Source organism: Carassius gibelio, chromosome A19 (assembly GCF_023724105.1).
Source record: "Carassius gibelio isolate Cgi1373 ecotype wild population from Czech Republic chromosome A19, carGib1.2-hapl.c, whole genome shotgun sequence".
Classification (NCBI taxonomy): Eukaryota; Metazoa; Chordata; class Actinopteri; order Cypriniformes; family Cyprinidae; genus Carassius; species Carassius gibelio.
The window spans coordinates 15,554,447-15,572,658 of NC_068389.1; the positions used below are offsets into that span (position 1 = coordinate 15,554,447).

At 34.5% G+C, this 18,212-nt stretch overlaps 1 protein-coding gene across 1 annotated transcript in view; it reads right to left on the minus strand.

The window, feature by feature from the left end:
- Nucleotides 1-18,212, minus strand: part of LOC127935247 (adhesion G protein-coupled receptor B2) — a 271,317-nt gene that overhangs the window by 45,024 nt on the left and 208,081 nt on the right. The window contains exons 17-21 of the mRNA XM_052532945.1: nt 9,688-9,791; nt 8,188-8,290; nt 6,356-6,506; nt 3,411-3,480; nt 1,508-1,574 (exon numbers count right to left, since the gene is read on the minus strand). Coding sequence (XP_052388905.1) covers nt 1,508-1,574; nt 3,411-3,480; nt 6,356-6,506; nt 8,188-8,290; nt 9,688-9,791 — 495 coding nt within the window. The remainder of the gene's footprint in view (nt 1-1,507; nt 1,575-3,410; nt 3,481-6,355; nt 6,507-8,187; nt 8,291-9,687; nt 9,792-18,212) is intronic.

Genomic DNA, 18,212 nt, shown 5'->3' on the forward strand with positions numbered 1-18,212 from the left:
GTTACAAGACTGACAATCTTCCTGTTAAGTGACATTTGACTGCACTATACCACAAACACATACAGTAGACTGTGACTTTGGCAGCTGCATTCAACTTTGTTAAAGTAGGGATCTTCAGTTTATTTCAAAGAAATGAACACTTGGTATAAACATTGTGTATTATAAATTAGTGTTGGATTTTAAACCTAATAATGTGTTTATCACCATGTTGTTATTATACATTAAAAAAAATATATATTATATGATGTCATATACAAGTACAATAATATGTATTTTTAATGTAATGTTATTTCATTACCATTATTTAATGCATTAGGTATCATAAGCTAACAGTGAGCAAAAATGTTTACAGCATTTATTATTCCAAATTAATGTTAATTTACAAATATGTATATTATAAATCCAAAATAATTTATACATACTTTTTTGTTCAAATGTTTGTGGTTGGCGTGATTTTATTATAGTCTCTTATGCTTTCCAAGGCTGCAATTTTTTAAATCAAAATGCAGTAAAAACAGTAACATTAATAAACATTTTCTATTTGAATCTATTTTAAAATGTAATTTTATTTTCTCTGATATAAATCTGACTTTTAAGCAGACTTTTTCAATCTTCTGGGTCTTTTTATCATTCAGATACGAATACTAATATTTTGTGCTCAAGAAAAATCTATATCCTACTGACCCCAAACTTTTGAATGGTGGTAAATTTTGCTCATAATACATTACGTTTAATTTGTATTGTTAAATTTGTAGTCGTATGTTGAATAAAAATGAATAAACACTTTAAAGTATTATGCATTGTTAGTTCATGTTGCTAATGTTTTATCTGAGCATTACCCAAAAAATAGTTTGAGATGAAACAATAATTGGCTGGACCCACAATAGACCCCCTGTTGAAAACCCCTGCCTTAAATTAACAGTCAGTCTGTTCAGTCTGCTCCCGAGAGCATATAGAAGCTACCAAGTCTAACATGTTTACCAGTGCCGCTCGTTTTCTGATCATGCGAGGTGCTTGCTTAGACAATGGGTCTCAGTTTTACTATTTGCTAGAAGCAAGATTAATTATTTTCCCATTAATTAGATTTTTCTCTCCAAGGAGGGAGACAGCATCTCCAGATGCCCAAATCTCATTTGTAGTCGTTTGTTTGAGTGGGCCGCTTCACAGAACAACCAAGGAACAAACAACACAAATCACATCTGACCATGAAAAACAATGCAAACATCTCACAGAAAACACACAGCACCTGAGACTGGGGCTGTGGATGATGAACACACACACACACACACTTTGGTTGCTTTGGGCTAATAAGCTCATCAAGTTCACTCATGCGTTTTACACTGATGAAAAATACACACATTTGAAATGAGACAGGCCTCAACTCTAATCTCATTAGTGAAAATTATCTTTGACTGCCGGCTTGATATATTTAAAATGCATATTAAAGTGGGCGGAGCTCATGTTGTCTAAATCTAACCAATGAAAATGCACTAAGTCGGAGACCTACCAGTACAATGACAGCAGCAGGACCGACAAAAGCATAGAGCAGCCCTCCTTCCAGAGACAACCAACAACTGTAATGGAGAGAATGAGATAAAGTGAAACTTTCAATAGAGAAATTTGACACATTGTTAGCTTCAGACAAAAAAAGGGGGGTTGTCGAGAAAGTTGTAGTTTCCATTAACCTTTAACCATATTTATTCACACAAATAAAGATTAAGGGAAAGTAGAAGAACAAATTAAGCTTAGATTCTAACCAAATGTATTCCCTAAATTAAGAAACTGAAAAGGATATCTCAGAAACAACCTCATCTTACTATTTTTTTTTTTTTTTAGAAATACCATATTGTTAAAGTGCTTTCATTTCAGAGATCGAATAAAAACTTCATAGCTAATAGACAGATAAAGATAGTGCCTGGTAAAGTTCTACATAAACAGCTCTGCAAAAGCTGGAAGGTCATACCTTTATAGAGGAGCATTATTAATCCAGATTTTAATGGAGACGTTTCAACATTTGCTAATGTTCTGGTCAAATGCAATCAAACAGATTTCAATTTCATTTGTATTCTGACATCCTTGTGAAATGTCTACTGTGAAAGGATCACAGACATATGCAGTCAATCATGTATTCGCATGTGGAAGACTGTAGAGAAGAGTTGACTGTGTAGTTAGCAGGCTGTCGCTGAGCCCGACAGTGAGGCTATCTGAGGCCACTGAATTCTTCCACTCTAAAATCTGTCCTTTGGTTAGAGGGGAATCCATGTGTCAGACATATCCAATTAAAGATCTCAAAGTCCAGCACTGTTTTCAACTTTTGTCTCCGATTAGTCAGGCAGCTCCTTGGCTGAAATCAATTCCTAAGCAGCGCAGTGAAGACAGAAACCATTATATGCAGAGCAGCAGAAAAGGACCACCACTTTGAGTAAATCCAAAGCCAGGAATAGAGGAAGAACAGGACTCTCTGAGGACTGTCTGTCTCAAGATACTTGTTGAAGAATTACTTCCAATGTAAAAGGTCAACATCAGGCAATGCACACTCATGAAAAATGTGCATCACAATGTAGCTCTAAAGATGAAAAAATCTAGGCATCGTATCAGTTGGTAAAACCTTGGCTACTTTCAAACATTGATTGGGATTAAAAATGTGTGTATGTATGAATGTGTGTGTGTATATATATATATATATATATATATATATATATATATATATATGTGTGTGTGTGTGTGTGTGTGTGTGTGTGTGTGTGTGTGTGTGTGTGTGTGTGTGTGTGTGTGTGTACATATAAAGATCGAGCATTTTAAATGTGCATTTTCCACATGCTGGTAGTTTCAGCTACACTTTAAATGTCTAGGCTTGCCATTAATACTAATTGTGTATAATGAATTCCATGGTACCATATTTATCATATTTATATATGGTATTTAATGCTTGTTCTGTTCTGAATACTGTCGATTTAAACATTTGTGTTGTATTGAGGGGATTTACAAAAATGTTTTTTTTTTTCTTTTTCTTTTTTTTTTTTCTTTTTTTTTTTTATAGTGGTTAGAATGTCTGTAATTGTAGAATGATAAATGTAACTTTTGGACAATGGAGTACTAACCCAGTGCAGCTTATAGGCAGGTGCAACTTGAATGTGAATGAATTTATGTATTAATGTATCAGGTAAGTGTGTTTACTGCCTACTGCATTATACAGTATGTGTTATAACATTATACAGAGTACTCTGTGATCATACAAAATTTCTATAACTTAATGTATTTTAGATGTATTGTAGGTATGTCCATATTCTTTTAAATATCCAAAGATCACTGAGACTTGATGTAGCTTTAACCCTCAAAGGACCAGAACAATGTTTTAATGTAAGATAAATGTTTTCCTTGTGAGACTGTGCTGCTTTGATGATACTTACTAACTTGGTGTGCCATAACCTCTGGCCCGGGTAAAACCCACAGATACAGCGACCACAAGGGCTGGAAGACCTGCAAGATAAAGCTTATGTTAAGTTAATACTTAACTTATGATGAGAAAAAAAAAAAAAAAAAAAGCCTAAATATATATATATATATATATATATATATATATTTATTTAAAAAAACTCAACACACTGAAATTAAAGAGTTTGTTAAATTGCTTAAATTCTTATTTTAAATGCAAAATGGGCAACACTTTAGAATAAGGTTCCATTAGTTAATGTTAGTTAATTACTTTCGTTAACATGAACTAAGCAATAACAATCCTTCTACAGCATTTATAAGTCTTAGTTCATGTTAATTTCAACATTTACTAATGCATTATTATAATCAAAAGTTGTGCTTGTTAACATTAGTTAATGCACTGTGAATTACCATGAACTAACAATGAATAACTGTATTTTCATTAACTAACATTAACGAAGATTAATAAATACAGTAATAAATGTATTATTCATTGTTTGTTCATGTTAATTAATACATTAACTAACATTAACTAATGGAACCTTATTCTAAAGTGTTACCGCAAAATAAAAAAATAAAAAGAAAAGAAAAGAAAAAAAGATTCTGACAACTCTGAATAACTCGGAATTATATAAATATGTAAGTATTCATTTTTTTTAACATTTAATGGCAAATGGCCAGAGGGGAAGTTAGCTGAAGTAATCCTCTCTCACACTGGTGACTTTCTTTAGCTTGTGCCCTTTTCATGGACAAATGCACATGGCATACAGGTACACCATTCCCCCCATGTGCGCAGTGCCCTTCCAGACCGCAGACACGCTGCTTTAGCAGGGACCAATTCCCGTGGGTCTCTGTATATGTCTTTATTTATGAGGCCAAAGTGTAGCAGTGTAAACGTTCCTGTCTGTTTTCTCTAAGAGTGCTTCACAGGGCAAGTACACAGAGCAAGCACTTTGACCCTTTTATAGCAACACTGTGAATGCTAGCTGGAAACAAAGAGCTTTTATGTCATACAGTATCATGTCATTAAATGCACATTACTGTGCTTTGCTTCAGGTGTCAACTTTCAAATGTATATATAATGTATATATAATGTATGTATAATGTATATATATATATATATATATATATATATATATATATATATATATATATATATACATGTACACGTATATATATGTACAATATATACATACATACATAAATACATATATATATATATATATATATATATATATATATATATATATATATATATATATATATATATATATATATATATATATATATGCATTTTCATAAATGTAGATTTTCCCCCGACAGGACTAAAAAAATAAATAAATAAATAAAATAAAATACATTGTGCTATTTAAAATATAACAGAAAACGCTCTCACAACTACGAATCTTTTCAACATGTTTCCCATCTCAGGACTGAGGAAGGTATACTGTACTTCTAAGTCCTTGAATACAATGTCATGTACAGTGACCTTTACTTTGTAGAATCCCTTCATCCTCTCGGACCCTCCCCTCTCTGTGTCTGTGAGGGCTTTCTGGCCTCTCCTTCTGGTGTCATCCCTTTTGTGTTTGCCATCACAGTCAGGGAGGCCAGCTTTGCTCATGTTCTAATTAGACCTATCCATTCTTCTCGCTCTATGTCTGTGTGCCACGTCCACACATAATGAGCTCTTCTCTGAAATATTCATGTAATTAACAATGCTCTAATTAACTCTGGAAATTTAAGGCAATTATAAAAACTCCGGTTTAGAGAACAGGATTGGAAGATGTTGGACGGGAGGGGATGAACGGGATCCAAATGTGGCTCTGCAGGGAGCATCACACAGTGAAGAAAGTTTAGTCTGGATTCCAGCTGTGATCGTTTCATACTGTAACCTGCAGGGGGCCATGGTTTGCATAGTTACAATAGTCACTTTCTCCTACTGGTCGATTCTGTGACTACACTATGTGGGTAAAATACTGTTTCTTTACAGATGGCTCTTCAAAAGTTTTTTTTTTTTTTTTTTTTTTAAGACACATAAGACACAGACACAATCATGAAACGTCATCTAAAATCACGCACACACACACACACACACACACACACACATATATATATATATATATATATATATATATGTGTGTGTGTGTGTGTGTGTGTGTGTGTGTGTGTGTGTGTGTTCTGACTTTATTATTATTATTTTTTTTATTTGAGGGTCTTTTTATTTGTTTGAGGTAAATTTCTTTTTTTTTTCTTTCTTTCTTACTTTTCTGTAAGTTCTAACAAAGTGTCTACTCACATGACATTTTGGGCTTAGGTAGGTAGGTAGCTAAATAGGTAAATAAATAAATAAATAAATATAGATATAAGACAGAATAAAGAAGAAATCACTCTCACCTCACCTCTATCTGAGCATGCACTGTACACTACCAGCAAGAGCACAATTATGATGATATCAACATTTTTGCCATCTTAGTTAGAATCCCATCTACTACCACTTCCCTGTGGGAGGCAATGTTATTCTACAATATCTGCAAAGGGCAGCGATGAATTAATGGAAGTGATAGTGGATCAATAAGTTACAAAACAAGTGTGTATGTGTGCTATTGCACGTCCTTGAATATCCTTTTAGATCCTGCCTGTGTTAAGATGGTAGCACACAATGCATTTCTTATCAACGATCAGACATCTACATTATGTAATACAGAAGTAACACTGAGCTCCAGTGGCATATTTATGGTGTGTCATTGGGCTCCATTGAAGCAAACTGACATTGCAGACAATCTGATGTGACTGAATTGATAAGAACTGGTATGATATACTCCTGCATCCCTCATATGGATGAAAAACTGAAAATGAAGCACTACAATAACATCGCTTTTGACCTCGGAGGTAAGTTGTGGTGTGTGTGCAGGTGTCTTACCCCAACCCAGGCACAGGAAACGCTTGCGAATGAGGCGGGACCTCATCTTGCCAATCACAGCCAGGTAGGACTGCCATGCCTCTGTCAGTACCCAGCAGAAAGAGGCCAGAAAGAAGAAGTGCAAAAAGGCAGCAGTCACAGTGCACAGTCCCTAGAGACAAAAGAGGGAAGAAAGAAATAGAGAGAAATAGGGAGTAAGAAATGTGGAAGAAAAAGAGGTGCAAATGGCTCTCAGCTGATTGTTATCAAGCCAAGACGGAAAGAGAGATGAAGTGATTGATAAGGAGAAGTGGGAATGAGCTGCGGGACATTAACAAAAGTCAGTCTTGAGCGAAACTACTGTTTCTATGTGGTGTGAAAATGAGCTCTAAAAACGCACCCTGTCTATGTTTTTTTTCCCTTGTAGACAGACGGTACTTAAAAAGTGAAAATGGGTAACTTAAAGGTGGAAAAGTTTATAAGGAAAAATAGCAGGCAGGAATTAAAGAAAAGTATGATTTAAATAACAGGCGAACGCAAAAGAGAAGCAGTAAGCAGTGTCTCACTGAGGTTTTTTACAATAATGAGGTGCATATTCTAATGCTAAACACCGGCCCGCTCAGCAAATGACCCTGGAAATGAGAGGGATTTCACACCATTCATGGTTTCTGAAATTAGGCTTATCTGTACTTTCTGAAACTAATGCCGAATATGAGAATTTAGAGAAATATTAAGCCTGGATAGAGGGGGAAGGGGTCCTAACAGCAGTTATTTTGCTGGTCTTTGGCTTTCTTTGTAGCTCTGAGCGACAGGTTGGGTTTGAATGGCAGCACTTATTTCTCAGGTGTCTGTCACGGCCGACACAAAACTGACCCTCCAGTGCCTTCCACATGTGTGTCTGCTACAAGCTCCTGCCTGACTTTCTCAAATTCTTTCATGGCCACTTACATATTGTCATGACAGGCTGGAGAAAGAACAAATACTTACCTTTACCACAGACAGACTACTAACTCTAAGGAGTCTGGGACCCAAGGTTAAGTGCCATTCAGAACTCAGTTTTAAATTGAATGTATTTTGCATTCCATTTTTTTTTTTTTATTCAAACTGAATTTGTATTAATATTTAAAATTGAAATTTGAATTTAATAGAATTAAAATGTAATTAAATTCAAAGAAAAACAATTTGTGCAACTCATAATGATACTAACAAAATTAATAATTTTAGTTATTAGTTAATAGTTTTATGATTATTTCATAATGAAAACTGAAATGCAGTCAAATAAATGGTTATTATTAAATGAAAAAGAAATTACATACAATTATTTGATGATAATAACAATAATATTAAAAAATAATTTTAATTTGCAAATGCATTTTAACTATATTGTTATTATTAATAATGTAATTAATTATTAATTATATTATAATTAATTATAAATATTAATTATTAATATCATTAATATTATTATTATATAGATTGATAAATTGAGTTTGGTGTAAAAAAAAAAAAAAATATATATATATATATATATATATATATATATATATATATATATATATATATATATATATATATATATATATATATATATATATATATATATATACACACACACAAGTATTATCAACAACAACAACAGCAGGGGCAACTTCCGGAAACACAAAATTGATATTTATTATGTTTAGTAAATGAACTAATTTTATGTAGACCATGCCAGGAAAACATTTATTTTCCCAGAATAATCGTCAAATTGGAGACGAACATGAAAGACAGTATGGGAACCTAAAGGATGCTCTTTCTCAAATCTTTCTCTCATATACATCAGAGAGACACAAATTTGCACACATAATCACCTTACTGAGAGTTTGGGACTGTCCCACCAGTATCAGCACATTGGAGGCCAGTATGGACAGGCAGAAGTTCACCAAGATGATGGATCTTTCTGAACGAATGTACCTGAAAAATCAGAAAAATCACACTCTGAACTTTATTGGCAACTTTATTTTGTTGTTATGACATTATTATATTTACAAAAGGCTTGATATACAGGTTTATGACATAAAAATGTGTCCCAGGTGACCTGCAGATGAACTCCAAAACAGCATCTTACACACAAGTACCGGGTGAGCAAAATGTCCTCATCTGCTATTTGGGCTCTTTCCAGATTTGCTCAAGAGGACAATGACAGTGTCCGGCAGGCCTGTGATAGGCTCTCTGGTGGGGTGGCAGATGCACTAATCTTGGAGAGAGGTAATACTTTCCCACCTGCTACTCAGGAATTATGGGACGGGGGTCAAAATAATTTCCAAAGTATCAGGTCAGGTCAAAGTATCACATTTTAACCAACTCATCAAAAATGAATGAATAGTGAATGAATTTCATTGCATTATACAGCAAAACAGTATTACACATTATATATAAAAATAGTATAACACACTGTAATATATAATGTTAATAATTTACAAATACACTCTTTGACCAAAACATTTCACGCATAAACATGCTTCTTTTTTCTTTTTTCTTTTGTAAAGAGATTATAACTTTTATTCAGCAAAGACACATTAAGTTGATCAATAGTAAAAGTAAAGACTGTAGCACTGTCTTTTCATCAAAAAACCCTGCCCAAAGAATTGGAAATGAAGGGTTGGTGGGGAAGTTGTGGTCTAGTGGTTAGAGAGTTTGACTCCTAACTCTAGGGTTGTGGGTTTGAATCTCAGGCCGGCAATACCATGACTGAGGTGCCCTTGAGCAAGGCACTGAACCCCCAAATGCTTGTTTCTTGAGGACCATATCAGCATATTAGAAGGATCATGTGACAAATATTTTATATTAATTATATATAATATATAAACAATGTAGTGAAAAAAATCTAGCATCATCTGTTATACTTCGGAGGAGATAAATACTCGACTAAGCGATGGCCTTTTTCTGGCTATGGTGTTAGCTGATCACGTGACTGACCTTGGCCATCTGCCACACAGAGTTGTTAGCAACCATGCTAGCCTTCACTAGCACTCTCCGCATAATCCTGTCCTGCCACAGGCGGCTCCCGCCATCCCTCATTTGTTCCCAATTATTGCTAATTGCAGTTTTGGCCCACTCTAGAACTACCCCATGCCAGCTGTTCTATCCCAGCCCAGGCAAGCCCACATGGGAAGCTACAGTCTGAAAAATGAATCTTTTAAGGTGTAAGTATACCAGTGAGAGCAGCGGGAAGTAAACGAGGGGAATAGTACAAAAATAGCACCGTAATGTCCTATTATCAACAGAGGACAGCAGAACCTGGAAGCTACATTGAAAAACGTTCCTCTGTAGATCTGCTGTTGGTCAGTGAAGGGTTGTGTTGAACTCACCTCCAAAAGGCAGCGTAGATGAGCAGCAGAATGAGAAGAGCCGTACAGGATATGCCACAGCCCACCATGAGGGGCACAGACGGTATACTGGACGGCCCCATACCCTGGAAAGAGATCAATGGAGAGAAGGAAGATTATAATGGGATGTTTATGGTATATGTATGGCACAACAAAGAGTCAGTCAGTCTTTAATTAAAAACAACATGACCGTAAACAGTAGGGACTTGAATCAGCCTGCATGGGTATATTTTCAAATAAACCCTGCTAATTACATGCTACTTACAAAATTAATAACCAAATGAACATAAAATATTGGTAAGCTTTTATTACAGTTTTATATAATATAGTTTGCTTAGGACAACATTCAATTACACAGTATATAACATATATATATATATATATATATATATATATATATATATATATATATATATATATATATATATATATATATATATATATAAGCAAAAAAAAAAGTCTATTATTAGAAAATTATGTCTGATGTTATTAGATGATGATCTTTTGAGCTTAACATAAATATATGATAAATAAATGATTTCTGAAGGATCATGTGACACTGAAGTCTGAAAATTCAGCACTGCCATCACAGGAATAAATGTCATTTAAAAAAAAAATACTAAAACAGAAAACAGTTGTTTTAAATTGCAATAATATTTCAAAATATTTCTGTTTTTACTATTTTTTTAACAAAAAGTGCAGCTTCTGTGAGCTTTAGAGAGAGAGAGAGAGAGAGAGAGAGAGATATTGACCACAATATTTTAAAAAAAATTGACTGTGTAATGTATATGTCAAAACGTATGTAAAAATATGACTGTAAACACTTGACAAAGAGCTGCAGGCTGGGCAAAGGATAAAAAGTGTGTGTGTGTGTATGTGTGGTGGTGGCGGGGGTACAAAGGGGTAATAGGGAGAGGATTACATTGTGTTCAGGTTAAAGCTAAATGCCAAAGGTCTTTTTTCTGAATAGCCTCATGCTACCCTATCTTCTCTTATACTCCTGGGTTCATTTTCTGTGTTTCTCATCGGGTCAAAGCTAGATTCTCTTCTTCAACTGGGCATTCTATCCCCATCAGCCCTTGAACACTTGCGACCCCTTTGCACCAGCTTGTTAAGCATCTCTGCCGTGAGAAGGGTTACTACGGGTGAACACATGCCTCATGTTTCTGGATTAACCCTCCTACTCAGTCTTACCACCAAGAATTGCGGGTAGACCCGTGTAACTTCATATTACCACTGAGATAAATGTGCAGTTCAGGGTTCAATTTAATGTTATATGGACAAGTGCAATGTGCAAATGCAGAAATACATCAATCTTAAAAAAAAAAAAAAAAAAAAAAAAAAAAAAAATGAAATAAAACAAGAGTGTTCTGTCCAGTCTGAAAGGAATGACAGTGTTAAATGTGGTGTTGTTATCAATAAAGTCCAATAACATCTTGACATTAATACCTTCCTGTTGAATCAGTGCAGCATGAAGATCGCAAGACATTGCCTTTTTGCTGGACGTGTTACATTGTTATGTGAACTACAGGGGGTCTAATCACTCAGACAGCACCATGTTAATGTGCCCCATCACCAGCTCTTCAAAGCAAATCATTATACTGGATCAGTCTGTAATCATTACACAGGTCACAGTATTTTTCTTTGAAACAACAACAATAATAATAATACTAATATCAGATTCACACATGAGATATCCCCACAAACTGTGGTGCACAAATATTAGAAAACCTTTGTTAATTTTTTTGTGTGGCTCATTTATTACTACAGATGACCTTGCAAAGGTCATACCTTGGCCAAAAAGTAAATCCACACTTCTCTTTTGAATTTTCTGTGCTGCTTTTGGGAGATAATAATAATTCAGTGGAAATCTGTAGAGCTTTCTACCATCTGCTGGTTGCATGATTAAAGTCTTCCACAATCAGGAACACAGCATCAGGGAAGGTACTTTCATAGCTCTTAATGTTAGTTCAAAAATGTATTTTCTTGATCTGAATGTGTAGAATATTTATTTAACAATGAGATATTTCAAGTTAGGACAACAAATCGCTTCAGAATGTGTTTTAATCAAGACACCAGAAATGTTCAGTTAAATATACACAACGTTAAGCTGGACTCATCTCATACTACATTGACTAGAATCACTGACAAGCATAGTTCAAGTTCCCACACCACTTCATCAGCTCCTGCATCAAATGTTCCTGTGGACACATTCTTCATCTTCAGGTTCTTAAGATAGGAAGAACAAGCAGTTAATATGCGATAGTGGTGTGGCAGTAATCAAGAACATTCTTTCAGGGCAGGAGGCATGCTGGTAATATTTCTAAAGAACTGTCTGCAGGTTGGGATGATTAAAATATCCTGCAATCAGGGACACAGCATCAGGTTGGGTACTTTCATAGCTGTTAAAGGGACAGTTCATCCAATAATGAAAATCTTGTCAAAATTTGATCACATCGTCTCAAACCTGTATGAATGACTTTCTTTCTGTGGAACATAAAGGAGATATTTTGAGAAATGTCTCAGTGTGTAACCAAAATGGGTAACCAAAACCGTATGGTTGTAACATTTTGTAACCATCATGAGGGTGATTAAAAGATGACAGAATTTTCATTTTAGAGTGAACTTACTGATCTGAATGGAGAAGAATATAGAATATAGATTGCATACATGATGTCAAAAGAAAATCCCACAGAAATTGTGTTATTTAACAGCAATAGTACATGCTGGAACAACAAGAAAATCAGAAAACCAGAAGCTTAACATGAGACGCATGCAACCTTTCAGTCTGTGTGATCTGTCAAGCTGCACAGCTTCAGTTGTATTAGGGGTCAGCTAGGGCTTGTTGAGACAGAATCTAGCCATATGTGATGTCCAGCTAAAGGCTTAACCTCTCCGTCAGTTTGTTCATCTCATTCTCCACGGACTTCATGCTGAACAGAAGGACTCTCACAAATGGAGTTAAGTATAGAACACCAAGATAATTATTTCGAACTAGACAGTATAAATCCTATTCATACAGTGGGGTTCCGAGTCTGAGAACACTCATGAAAATGCTTCACAGTTTACTAATTAAAAAAGTAAATAAATGAATTTAATCTAAATTAATTTACAGGTGAATCTAAATAAATTAGAATGTCGTGGAAAAGTTCATATATTTCAGTAATTCAACTTTATGTATTTATTAAATAAATTTAATGCAAACTGAATTAGTTAAAGTCGTTGGTTCTTTAAATTGTGATGATTTTGGCTCACATTTAACAAAACCCCACCAATTCACAAATTATAATATGGTTACATACCAATCAGCTTATCAACTCAAAACAACTGCAAAGGTTGTGTGAGCCTTCAAAATGGTCTCTCAGTTTGGTTCACTGGGATACACAATCATGGGGAAGACTGCTGATCATGTTAACACAAAGTTGAGTGGAAGGAAAAAGTGTGGAAGAAAAAGATGCACAACAAACCAAGAGAACTGCAACCTTATGAAGATGGTCAAGCAAAATGGATTCAAGAATTTGAGTGAACTTCACAAGAAATGGACTGATGCTGGGGTCAAGGTATCAAGAGCCACCACTCACAGACGTGTCAAGGAATTTGGCTACAGTTGTTGTATCCATCTTGTTAAACCACTCCTGAATAGCAGAGATAGGCAGTGTCAGAGGCATCTTACCTGTGCTAAGGAGAAGAAGAACTGGACTGTTGCCATTGGTCCACAGTCCTCTTTTCAGAGTTTTCAAGTTTTCTATTTCATTTGGAAACAAAGGTCCTAGAGTCTGGAGGAAAGGTGGAGAAGCTCATAACCCAAGTTGCTTGACTGGCCAGCAAACTTACCAGGGCTGGACCCCATAGAGAATGGGGTATTGTCGAGAGGAAAATGAGAAACAATAGACTGAAAAATGCAGATGAGCTAAAGGCCAATGTTATGGGCTTCCATAACACCTCAGCAGTGCCACAAACTGATCACCTCCATGCCACACCGAATTAAGGCAGTAATTAAAGGAAAAGGAGCCACTACCAAGTATTTAGTACATATAGAGTACATGGACATACTTTCCAGAAGGCCATCAATTCACTAAATATATATATATATATATATATATATATATATATATATATATATATATATATAGAGAGAGAGAGAGAGAGAGAGAGAGAGAGAGAGAGAGAGAGAGAGAGCTGTGTGATAATACCCTGTATTATTATTATTACTATTGGTCTTATGATGTTCAGATAGTGAATTGGTGGCTTTTTGTTGAATGTGAGCCAAAATCAACACAATTAAAAGAACAAAATACTTAAACCACTTTAGTCTGTGTGCTTTCAATTCATTTAATACACAAGTTTCACAATTTGCGTTATTGAGATGCTCCTGTAAATAATTTAAGGAAAATAATTTTAAATAAACAAAATAATATTTCCAATCTTCACTGGACATATACAGTACACTCACAGTAAGCAGTGTGTTCTATATAGTAAATCTCAATTGCCTCAATTGTCATAATTTAGAAAATATATACAGTTTGTAACCCTGGACCACAAAACCTCTTAAGTCGCTGGGGTATATTTTTAGCAATAGTGTATAAATCTCAATTTCAAAAAATTTGCACTTAAGACTTTTGGTTTTGTGGTCACATTTAGCAAATCTATGCTGTGTGATTGTTTACAAGCTGTATTATCACACAGCTCTCTCTCTCTTTCCCTCTCTCTCTCTCTATATATATATTGTATATAAAGTTGGATATCCAACTTTTTATATACACCAACATAAATAGTTATATTCTAAATTTATATCATAGCAAAATGTAAATATATTGTTGTCCAGCTCTAATCTGCTAAATCCAACTATAATACATAAATATATTAACATATTATACACATTACAGTCATGATTTTCTGTAAAGCTGCTTTGAAACAATGTGTACTGTGAAATAAATTATCCATGAAAATAAATAAATGAATAATAATACGTTTAATTTAAACTTTAACATGAATGCTAATTGTTTCTGAAGAGCATCTTGTACTTCAATGTATTATAAATATTTGAAAATCTGACATTTCGCCTCAGTTCATGTGCTCAGTGTCATTGATTTGCTTATTGGTTTAGTAACCAACAAATATTTGTTTTTCATTTAACAGCAAATATATTCTGACCCCACTGCACATGGTCTAATACTCAATATTAGGTTAAATTGAGTCATAAATATAGTTGAAATGACCAGCAATAATTTATCACTCTCTAGTGCCACGACACACGGGTCTGTTTCTATAGACAAAACCCTCTCTTTATGTAGCATTTCTATTAAAAACAAATCTTTTGATTTTCAGTCAGCTTAATCAGCTCTTCTCTGAGACCAAAACACTTGACACGATGGCTTTAAAAAGCCATGGCAGAGAAGCAAATAAATAACACTGAATATCCTTAATATAAATTTATTCTTAATAAGCCTGAAATGGGTACAGGTTTGCGTTTATAAAGCTTGCAGCTGGTTAGAACAAGCTGTAAATTGGCTTGAATATGAAGTCCTCAGTCATGCACTTACAGCTCAATTGGCCTCCTGGTGTGGACCGGTCAGGCTTCCACACAAAGCATTCATGACTAAACAGCCTTTGTGCACAAAGATCCTTAAAGCTTGTGTTTGGGTTGTGGCACTGGCCTACCAACAATGCATACCGTGCGTATCTATGTGTGCACATCTGTTCTCTGTAAACCCGTGAGAGTGTTTGTGTAACAACGAAAAGTAGGCAAAGAAAAAAAAAAAATGCTTAGCGAGTGAGAGCTCAGTGCGGGTGAAGGTGTGGCAGCAGTGTTTTTACTGAAACTGGCAGATGCAGGTGTAACAGGTGGCACTAGGAGAGATGCTGCCAACCTTCACTTTCAGATTTTGCTTAGCCTATTGTCCCTGGCATATTAATTGCCAACATTATGCCTCTGCCGGCTTCGGTTTGGCCATTTTCACAATTTTAGTATGCCAGCAGCCTGGAAAATTACTATAGATGCTGTCTCTTCCACAGAAATGCCATTGGCAGAGTAGATGAGAGGATTGCTCCTAATGTGAAACTGAAAACTCTGAAGCCCTAGGAGTGTATGTACAGAATATAAGCCTCTGTGAGAATAGAGTAAAAAAGCCTGGTTTTGAAAGCAAAAATCACATTTATTTTCTCTATAAAAAAGTTTTTTGTCAGATGGCAGACTACCATTTTCAGCAGTCTCGTCCAGTCTTCAGTGTCACATGAATCTTCTGAAATCATTCAAATATGCTGATTTGTTGCTTATTTTATTTTTATTATTATTATTTTTTTTATTATTATGAATGTTGAAAACAGTTGTGGTGTAATACTTATTAGGAGTCTTTGATTAATAGAAAGTAGGTGAATAGAAAGCATTTATTTTTTTTTATTTTTTTTTTTTTATAGAAATCTTGTGTAGGATTATACATTATGTTACCTGATCAATTGAATGTGACTTTGCTGAATAAAAGATTAAACAATAAAATAAAATATTATTTTAAAATATTTAGCAATAAGTTCCGATATATTGATAATGAGATAATTGAAAATAGATAATGAGCTTTGACAGCGTTCGGCGGCAACCAATCAGAACGTAGAAGTCCACCGACTGAGAGGATTCCAGAGAACGCAGTTCTGTTAACTTTGGTTCCGATCACATTATTTCCCAAGAAAAGTGAATGAGAGGTTGATTATCCCTGTGATTGTCCCAGTGATCTACAACGTGTCCCTGTTTGCGTAGGTGTCTGAGATTGTTGGTGTTCCTGGTGAGCTGCTGATGTGCATTGACATTATAGGAATAATAATCTAATGATATAATAAATAATAGTATAATAGTCTCAGTTCACTTTTTAACCTTTAAATACATTTTCGTTATTATACTTATATTAAGTAATGTTTATACATACTCACTTAAGTAACATTTTCAAGGCAGGGCTTTAACTTGTATCAGAGTATTTTTACAGTGTAGTATTAGTGATTTATACATTATTAGGTAAATGATCTTAATACTTCATCCAAAACAATATTTAATGAGGTTAACTTGTAATGTTGCCCTGCTTTTTGTCAGTCTGCACAAGATCAACAAGCTTGTTTGCTTTGCGGCTACTTTAAATACAAGATAAGAATTTGTTCTACGTCATAACATCCACAAATATTTCTATAGCATTGTTGGAAGCATGGCCAGATCGATTTTTGAAGCTCTCGATGGCATCGGTGTGAATGCATGGTAACTGTATTTCAATATTTTCACATTGTGCTTTTCTCTGTGCTTTTTTCTGTGCTTTTTTTATTTTCATATACTGTACTCATATTATATATATATATATATATATATATATATATATATATATATATATATATATATATATTTTTTTTTTTTTTTTTTTTTTTTTATGTCATTCCCAAGGATTCATGCTCTGATAAAACATTATTCAGTTTCAAAGTAAATTACTACGAAAAAAAAAAAAAAAATCTGTTCTATTTATCAAATTAATGTAAAATGCTGCAAAAACAAATGTTTTCTCAATGAGATATGTTTCTTGAGCATCAACTCAGCATATTAGGATGATTTCTGAAGGATCATGCGACACTGAAGACTGGAGTAATGGGTGATGGCAAATTCAGCCTTTAGTTTTTACTGGCTTTACTGGCTTTGATCTAATAAGTACAGCCTTTGTGAGCATGAGACTTTTTTTCAAAACCAATTGAAGGAACACTTTATTTTGATGGCCCACCAATCCACATTCTACTGACTGTAAGTAGCTATAATGTCAACTGATTTTACTAATCCTAATCTAATATAATAATCTAATTATAGAGTTAGTCAAAATTATATTCAAGACACTGACGCTTGCATATAAAACAGCCACATGCTCAGCACCCTCCTACTTCCACTCACTCTTACGAATCTACATCCCCTCCAGAAGCCTGTGATCTGCTTGTGAGCGACGCCTTGTGGTACCATCACAGAGAGGCACAAAACCACTTTCCAGAACATTTTCATTCACCGTTCCTGGCTTGTGGAATGATCTTTCCACTCCCATACGGAAGGCTGTGTCCCTAACAATTTTCAAGTGACAGCTTAATGCTCATCTCTTTTGTCAGCATTTGACTGCATCCTAAAATAGTAAATAAATAAATATATAAATAAAAAACTACAAAAAAACAAAACAAAAAACAAATGTGCTTTCTTTTTGTCTAGTACCTGTACTAATCTGAACAATGTCTGAAACTTTGCATTACGAGCACTTCCTGTGATGAATCGCTTTGCTGTATTCCTCAATTGTAAGTCGCTTTGGATAAAAATGTCTTCTAATTGAATAAATGTAAATGTAATATGCTTCCATTGTGGGACACTTTGTTCATCACACTGTGAGTGATCTAGTTTTATCACATGATAACATACCACATGTAAATATATAGTAATACTTTATTTCAATCAGATCATTTACAAAAGGCACTAAATTTCATACTAATGCTTTTCCATTAATCTGACT